We start from the raw sequence: 9054 nt of genomic DNA on the forward strand, positions 1-9054 counted from the left end.
CGGGCGGAGGAAAATCAACTACACGTCCCAGAATGCCTCTTGTTAAAAGAGTCTGGTGGACGCTTTCTTCTCCGGAAGTAAACGGTTGAGGGTGGGATTCCAGGAACTACATTTCCCAACATGCCATGCGCCGTTCTGACGGTTTTAGTGCCGAATCTAACCAGGGATGCAATGTGAAATGGAGGCGAGGGAAGAATGCGCGGGAGGCTTCAAAAAGGTTAGGGAAACAGGCCGAGAAAAACAGTGGGGAAACAAACAAGCAAACAAAAAAAGAGTTCAGTTTGGACGTTCTGGGTTAGGATTAAGATGCGTGAGAAAGGAAAAGAGGCGTGGCAATTCGAAGTTTTGACCGTACCAGAATGTAACGGGAGACGTAACGTGGGAATGGCCGGAGGCTTACCATACAGAGCAGCTATCCCAGGGGCGAGTAAAGCACCAGAAGTGTTGCAAAAGTAGAAGAGTTTAAGGCTCGGGGATCCGGCTGTCCGGCAGGACGGAGGCTGCAACTTGAGCTGAGGCAGGGATAGTCCATTGGCAGTCTGGGAATGGATTCTGTGTAATAGGAATTCGTCGAGTTGGTGGGTGGAGAAGAAATATAGGTCCCTGTGGCTGAAAAGCAAAAATTAGGACACTTGGGGGGAAATGCCCAGGAGATAAAAGACAATTCAGAGACTCTGGCGGCGCCTATAAAATACAAGCTAGAAATAGATTAAGTTGGGCTATAAAATGAAGTCGAGTTTCTCTGGTATCCTGGAATGGGGACGCCGGAGGTGATTTCTTGTTTTGCCTCCCTAATACCATTTACGGACCCGTTTAATAAATGTTTATTATTAATATTGCTATTATGACATAATCTAGGACTGCTTATTCATCATGATGTATTTGCACTAGCTTTACATTATAACGCGAAGGCAAAGGCGCTTTTAGTTGTTATGTCATTAGGCTAGGAGTACAAAACTGTATACTGAGCGTTGTACCTTGGAACTATCTTTGTGGCATGGATAAGAGCATGTCAAGGTTATGAAGATGCAATTAGATATAAATTGTTATGTTCGAAATGGGTGACAACTTTGATTAGAAAAATTGAATCAATAATACTTGGGATTTAATAAAAGAGGATACAGTATACTCTTGAACTCACGGAGAGAGATGATCACAGTATTGAAATTGGACTATTGTCCATAAAATAAAATTTTTAAACGTGATTAAAAAAAGAGTGTCCAGGGTCATGAATCCTCAGAATAATAGTTTGCTTAAAAACGTAGTGAAGATAAAATACCATGGATTAGAAAAGATCTAATACAGCGGTTCTCAACCTGTGGGTTGCAACCCCATTTGGGGTCGAACGACCATTTCACGGGGGTCACCAAACAACGTAGTCCGCCATTTTTTCCCCTTTTCCTTAGCTGTGCTACTCCCTCTTATTCTATTGGCTTTTGAAAGCCAATAGAATAGACTTTATTCAAGAGACTCTATTCTATTGGCCTTCAAAAGCCAATAGGAATTGTCCAGACTGTCTCTGCCCTGCTGAGCCCGCCAAAAGTCCCAGTCTGCAAATGGTGTTGCAAGTTGTCTGCAGCTAAGGTGAGCTTTCTGGATGTTTCCACCCCTCCCTGCTGAGCAACTACTAAATGTAAGTAAAAGAGGGTCAGTGGTGGGAGGTGGGAGGCTGGCGGGCACAGGGAGGGTTGCTGGTGCACGTGGGGCCTGAAGAGTGTCTTACCTCCCTTGGGCTGGGCCAGCTGGTGGCCCAGCCGGTGGTCGCCCTGCGCCCTCGCTGCCGCGTGCCATGGCCACCCAGGAGCGCCTGGGCCTGCCTGCTGTCGCACCTAACGTGCGGTGGCCAAGGTAAAGCTAGTGGGCAGGGGCGGACGCAGGGAGGGTTGCTGGCATGCGTGGGGTCCGGTGGGTGCCTTACCTCCCTTGGGCTGGGCCAGCTGGTGGCCCAGCCGGTGGTCGGCCTGCACTGTCGCTGCCGCTTGCCAGCTATGCCTTGGCCGGCACAGGGAGCAGCACCACGCATGTGTGGCGCTCCCGGGCCGAGGCGGTTGCTGGCGGACAGCCCACGTGTAGCCACAGGAGAGGAGGCGGAGCATACATACCTCCTCCTGCCCCTCCCGCAGGGAAATACAGGTAGTCCTCGACTTACGACCACATGGTTGGGGTCGCGGCATTAGGAAGCTTGAGAACCACTGGTCTAATAGAATGGCAGGATAGTAAAGTAATGAAGGTGGGGACAGACTGCTAAAAGAGGCCAGGAAATGTATATAGAAGTTGAATTCACTTTGAGTAAAATGCTATCTCAGTACTGAATAATACCTTTCACTCAACTTCTGAAGCTGTATATTAATAACTATCATTTCCCCAAAATGCATTTTAAAAGACACACAAATGTATCATTTAATGATTCTTCAAGTGAATGTTAGGTGTTGAATTAAGGAAATTATTTGGCGCAATTCTAGACTGATACAGCAGATAGCACTAGAGTTTCATTTGTTTCCTATTTTGTTTCTTATTAAGGTTGCAGTAAAACACAAATTGCTTGCTTCTTTTGTGCAAAAGATGTATTTTTAAAAATTACTTCAAGAGACTAATTGAATGCATTTTTAATTAGCCCAGTTTTATAGCTCAATTTTACATTATGTATGCCTAAGCCCAAGTCCAAAGTTTTAGGAGACAAATCACAACTTCTCAACTTAGTAAAGTGTTGGCAAGTACAATTGCAAAAGATCTGAAATCTTAGGAACTTGCTTGGCAGGATATATAATATTGAACTTGGTTTACCAATGGTCTGACTTGATGCACAATTGCATGAATAAGAACACAAAAGTACCCAGCTCTAGAGCTGGCTGAGCACTTTCTTTTTCTTCCATTACCTTTCATAGAAGGAAAATTCTGGAAAAACTACCAAAAAAAGAGAGATAATGCTGTGCTCCTCCTATTTACTCTGATTAGCATAAGCCTATGAAGGTTGTCTGTCACAAATAATTCCTTTCATCCCTCCCTGACATCCAACCTTCATCAAGTTGAAGAAATGGTGCTATAGAATGTTTGAAGTAAGAGGATACAGCTCCTCCCTGACATGAGCAAGAGAGGAATTAAAAAAAAAAAAAAACCCTCTAAACTTGGCAGTTGTTGGCAAGTTCTTTGTTAAGAATTATTACTTTGATAGATTTTGTATTTTGTATTGTGTATATTTGTATGATATTACATAAATATGTGATCTGAGTAAAAGTGAGCAGAATAGCAAATTAGGTCTGCTTGGAAATACACCTTTTTCCCATCTGTCTGTCAGATATTTAACAATGGCTATAAGTCCATTTGAGCTTCTTTTTTAATTGTTCAGTTCTGTCTAGTTTTTTCTTACCATGCTTATAAACTCGTTCTCTTTATAATTCACAGAATTATTTCTTTTTTTAAATGGTAATTTTACTAAAGATTACAATGTACAACAATAAAAACTAACTGATTAAAAAATAAAAATAGAAGATGCAGAATAGGAAAAAATATAAAAAATAAAGAAAAATAAGAATATAGTAAAGAAAAACAAAATAAATGTAAAAGATGACTTTCCCTTTTTTCGCAGCAAGGATAAACAATTTTAGTAATTTATCACTTTTTAAAATACAACAGATGATCTCTTCTTTCCCATTTTTATAAAATCTATATCCTATCTCTTATCTGTAAACACATTCATAAAACCTTGTCATTTCAGTCAGCAGATGTCCATTTAGGGTTACCAGAGAAAGGATATCTATTTTAGCCTTGATCAAATAAACTAACTTTATATCATTCCGTTTACTTCTAACAATCTTGATCTTTACTCCCTTCAAACAATGTCTCAGAACTTGATTTCTTTTCAATACTTGCCCTTACCACAAAATTTTTTTTAACATGCCTCTTTTGTAAATCTAGCATAAGATGTTATCCATGTTAGTTTGTTATTTGTATAATCCTTTTAATTATTAAAACATCAGCATGTTTTGTATATCCAGTGTACCCTCTTTTTCCATGTTATTCTTGTAGCCTGTCATTTTTAAATCCACTTTCAAATTTGTCTCAATCATTTCAGGTAAAACCTCTTCATAGCATCTATTTTCCTCTAATGCTAGTCTTTTTCATTTTTTAAAGAATTCAGAATTGTATTTTCCCATGAGAAGTGTTCTTTAGAATTAATTCCAAAAAGTTATTTCAAAGTTATCTGGACCCATAGCCATTTGAAACTTTTTAAAACCAAAATTTTAATCACTTTTACTGTTTATTAGTTAATTTTTGTCCTTAATAACTTCTTTCACTAAGGATTGGAGGAAACTCATTTAGTCTGTAAATGTATTGCTCCAAAGGCTCCTAACAGCTGAAAAACTGTTAACAATAAATTTCCAAAGGTGATTAAAAAAGAAAGTACATGAATTCAGTGTCCTTTCAAAGATGCTGGTCCTGGTTTGATCAAGATGGTTATTCCCTCGTCTCTCAGAGCTCTAAACTCACCAATGACTTGCACAGGGCAACTCTCTGGAGCAATTGTGAGCACTCTGAAACCCTGTTCTTGTCTGGAGCGGAATTGCAAAAAGCTGGTTTTTCACCCTGCTTTTCACAGATTCATCTTCAATTCGCCATTTCTTCCCCAGAAGACCAATTCATGGAATTATTTCCATCAGTGTGTTGATCTTCTAAAATTTCTGGGGTGAGGTTTGATTAAGTAGTAAACTGACCAAGAGTACTTAATTAATGGGGTAATTCATATCCATCACATGTAAACTTTCAGTATCAAGTTCTGTTTAAAATGGTTGCTATATATCATACATGGATTCATTTACCAGTTTGTTCAGTTGCTAGAATTGCAATTACTAAACTGTAGTGTTCTGGCTCACCTTTCACTCTTCAGTTTTGGAAGAAAAATGCAGCTTGTCTTATTAAATACAAATTAATAAAGTTTCTAAAGAAATCATATTTTTGTCATCACTTTTTGTTTTCTAGTACATTTTGTGTCTTTTTTCAAAAATTGCTATATTGCTATGTACTTTTAGGTAATGTGGAATGCAGAATTGCTAGAATTTCTGAGTTTTGATGCACTGACTTTGATACTATTGTTTCACTTAAAAAACCCCAACCTAAAACAAGTTTGATACATGTGACCTTACTTTCTAGATTAATCAATAATTTATTGATTAAGCTTAAAATTCAGAAATGGTATGAGTTTTTAACACAAAGGAATGGCTGTGAAATTTGTTAACCCAGGGAAGGTATACTTTTATATCCCCTTATCCCATTGAATTCGTTAACTAGCAGATACATCTATAGATTTACTGTGTTAAGTGCATAGAGGTTTTTCTGTTTTTGCACTGTCCAAAGTGCATAAAATCCAAAAGTTTTGAAGTTGAGACAAATGCTCCTTTAATGGGAGCTAGCTCTTGAAAATCACAAACAAAATAATAGTTGTCCCAGCCAAACCAGTGGGTTGCAACCAGTTTTAACTAGCATGACAGTAGACGTAAATGTGAGTTATAGAATAATAATATATCACATTATTTTTGAAATTGCATTGTTTGTTCTAGTAAGAACAGAAAAAGATAAAGGAGGGTTGTTTTGCTTTTAAACGACAAGAATTTTTCCCTTGTGTGCATATTAAGGTGTGCATATTAAGATATTGGTTATGTGATACTTGACTATAATCAGCTAAACATCATTTAATACATTTAGCTCTATTTTCCTCTAAAAATTTTCCTATTTACTGAGAAAAAAAGAAACCTCTCTTGTATGCCTTTACCCCCCCCCCCCAAAAAGAAACCACCTCTGTTGATAAGAATAATGGAGACAACGTACTTTATTGGTTTTCTTCCATTTCCAGAAAACCTAGAAGTAGAGAATAAAAAAACAAGGTATAGTCTTCATTGAAATAAGTAATTGTAAACAGGTGGGATGGCTGGTAGACATAGATGAAGGATATACTGTTAAGTAATTAGAGTTTGGCCCAAGCAGCCAGAAGAAGGGTGAATGATGGGGCCTTCTTATTGTGCAGGTATGAAGGCTTCAATAGTTGTTTCCCTCTTGCTCTCAAGAGAATGAGATCCAAACCTGGTAATATATTTGGTCAGTTTCTTTTGATGTATTCCTATGCCAACAGAAGCTGACCTAAAGTATATTACTTTACTTATTGAGTAGCTTTTAAAATGGAAAGATAAAGAGATTCACTTTTTCTCCATTAACACTTCTTGACCGAGTCCCTTTCTGTGCAGGAGACCGTGAACAAACTGCTCCAGCTCCACTTCAAAGATGACAAAACGCGAGGTAATTGCTTTCCCTTCTGCCTCTGCAAAGAGGCCAACTGCTGCTGGACATCTTCCCAATGTCTCTGTGGTGAGACCGTGCCCTGGAACATGAGAAATAACTGAAAAATAGTCGTGGCGTATAGGTTCTGGAGTTGCATGTGCATGAATGTGTGTGGGAAAAAGTGGTGCTTGGATATGGTCTCAGGAACTGTCCTTCTCTTTCAGCCAGTGGTGATGCTGCGTTGTTGATGGCTGAAATGCTTAAAGTATTTGTTCGAGGTGAGTAATTAAACTGGACTGAGTCATAGAGGGGTGGGACAGGGCCTGTAGAATCTTAACATTTTCTTGTGCAATTCTACATCCTATTTTGCGTTCCAATCCTTTTACTCATCCCTTGATGTTTTTAACAGAAGCATCACTCATAAATCTCTTTTTTATTCCGATCCCAGAATTAATTTCTAATCTTAATATTAACTGCTTAAATAAGTATGCATGCTGATAAAAATCAGAACTTTCCCAGAAATGTTAATTCATGAGTTACTACTTAGGATCCCTCTGCCTCTTATGATCTAGTCATGTGTCAAGTCTAGTCATGTGTCAAGTATACATATAAAGAGAGCACATGCTTGCTTACTAATAATTTTGTTTTTATAATGGTGATAAGAAAAAGCATCGCAAACATAAGTACCCTTTTCTATTAAGAAAAACCTTTTCTACATGCCATTTTTGCCATCTTTCCCAATGTCCCATCTACTTGCTTGCCATATTTGTGTCTTTTGCAGAAGCAGCAGCACGAGGAGCACGGCAAGCTCGGACTGAGGATGTAACTAGAGTGGAAGTGGAACACGTGGAAAAAATCCTGCCACAGTTGGTATGACAACATCTCAGATTCCATAATTAATAAGATAAGGATATGGGCAAAGGGATCTTAATCTCCTTTTACAGGGAGATGTTTAACTGGTAATAACTGGGCAAATGGAACTCAGATTTGTTAATTAATTTGGGCAAATCTGTTGTTTATGTTAAAATGCTTAATTTCCACAGCTTCTGGATTTCTAGAAACCTGATGAATGAAAAACCTGTATTCCTGTTATTAAGAAGAAATTGAGCTGAACTCAGAAGCAAAATGATTGATAGACTTGTAATATGGAATTTCCTACAAAATGTGCTGACTTCCTGGAATGACAACTTCAACAACTTATCTTCCTTCTCAGCTCTGTTTTCTGTCTCTTTTGGGGTGCTTAATGGCTGTCAGTGTTGCCTAAAATAACTGTGGGTTTGTTGGGAGTTTCTTGTAACACAGTTCCTGGAGCAGATGGTAGCTATCTGAAGTTGCGCCCTGCCCTTATGATTCCCATTCATAGTCAGGTAATGTCTTTACTTTTCTAATGGGAAAAACAGGTGCCATCTTCTAGAGGTGTGTGGAAAGGGTGAGTATGCTTGGAAGGCTTGGCCACATCAAGGGCTCTTGTCACCTCCAGGCCTGAGTGCTGTCTTAAGTTCTTAAACGGGGGCCTAGCCTCAAATCTGTGCCAACAGCAGGTACCTGATCTTTATTTTATGAATAAACAGCGCCTGTCCTTCAATCCTTTCCCACATTCCACAGGGCCATGACATCAAAGAGTGCATGGAACCTTTTAACCATTTGATATTCCTCTAAGAAGCTGCTTTCCCTCTGCTATAAATTTGTTCTTACAAAGAAACGTCAATAAATCAAAAATAACCTCCCTCCCTTGTGTGGGCTCCTTGTTGCAATTAATCATAGAAAGTCAAGTATCTTCAAAGAGTTGTTTGGCCTCCCCACCCCGCCTCTTCTTTGTAGGACGAAAGAAAAACTTTCAGAAAGGGGCAGAATAACAAACAGCATGTGTGAGGATCCCACATCATGCAAGGCCCAACCCCTCTGTCAGCAGGGGAGGGGGGAAGCTGTGAAATAGTAAACCTTACACATGGAGGCAGGGCGTAGCCTAATGAATCTGGTTCTGTTGTGAAAGAAAGATCAGGCCTAAAAGAAGTGTAATTGTATCTTAAGGAACTCAGAAGTAAGCTCCACTAAGTTCAGTGGGACTTAGGGGACGTAACTAATGAGGACTGTGCTCTTGTGGATGTTGGATTACAGGTAGTATTACGTCTGGTCATCAGCCATGCTGAAGCTGTAATCCAGCAACGACTGGGAGTGGCAAACTCACCATTCCAGATTTATATACAGTACTGTGTGTGTGTGTGTGTGTGTGTGTGTAATTAATGATACCCACGTCAGCTTTAAAATAAGAATGGTAATAACCAAGGTGGTCAATGAGCGTTTCTACATATTAGCTTTGTACAAGAAATTACTATTGCTTCTCATTGTTTCTGGTATATCTAATACTAGTTACTCCTAAGACAAAGGAGACATATTAGCTGGGATGCTGATGTATCCAAAACTATTTTAAGAAGCAGGTGCTTCCGACATAAGTGTAATATAAGTATTATATTAACCATATTATCTGTTAAGAGGTAGATGATCAACCAGCCTAAATTTAGCCAGTAAGTTTTGAGTGAATGAGGATGTGAATGTTGATTTCTCCAACTGAAGCCAGATCCTGTTCTAGAAGGGTTTTTCACATTGACTTTATATTTACCCATATAATCAAGTTAGGAAGTATAATTGCAATCAAAAGTAATCAAGTGCTTAAAGCATTGACAAGAGGTCCTAGTTACTATTATCTTATAAACTTACTTTGATTGAAAAAGATATTTGTCTAACAACCTCAACTTGATTATCACCTATATTATTGCATGTATT

The 9054-nt window shown here is 38.8% G+C and overlaps 1 protein-coding gene across 1 annotated transcript; it reads left to right on the forward strand.

Annotated features, from left to right (window-relative positions):
• Positions 1–105: 105 nt before the first annotated feature.
• On the forward strand, positions 106–7997 carry CENPX (centromere protein X). The gene is made up of 5 exons (XM_039344469.1): positions 106–217; positions 6237–6288; positions 6495–6548; positions 7052–7140; positions 7314–7997. Exons 1-5 carry the CDS (start codon positions 167–169, stop codon positions 7326–7328), a joined length of 261 nt encoding a protein of 86 aa, XP_039200403.1. The 5' UTR covers positions 106–166; the 3' UTR covers positions 7329–7997.
• The last annotated feature ends 1057 nt before the right edge of the window (positions 7998–9054 follow it).

The sequence above is a fragment of the Crotalus tigris genome, unplaced genomic scaffold, assembly GCF_016545835.1.
Source record: "Crotalus tigris isolate CLP2741 ecotype Arizona unplaced genomic scaffold, ASM1654583v1 scf7180000017551.9496454, whole genome shotgun sequence".
NCBI lineage: Eukaryota > Metazoa > Chordata > Lepidosauria > Squamata > Viperidae > Crotalus > Crotalus tigris.

Excerpts from the sequence above, each read along its gene's own strand:
- CENPX (XM_039344469.1), top strand. The coding sequence starts at position 167 with ATGCAATGTGAAATGGAGGCGAGGGAAGAATGCGCGGGAGGCTTCAAA. Across the intron at positions 6,289-6,494 it reads CAAAGATGACAAAACGCGAG|CCAGTGGTGATGCTGCGTTG; the intron begins GTAATTGCTTTC and ends CTTCTCTTTCAG. Across the intron at positions 6,549-7,051 it reads GCTTAAAGTATTTGTTCGAG|AAGCAGCAGCACGAGGAGCA; the intron begins GTGAGTAATTAA and ends TGTCTTTTGCAG.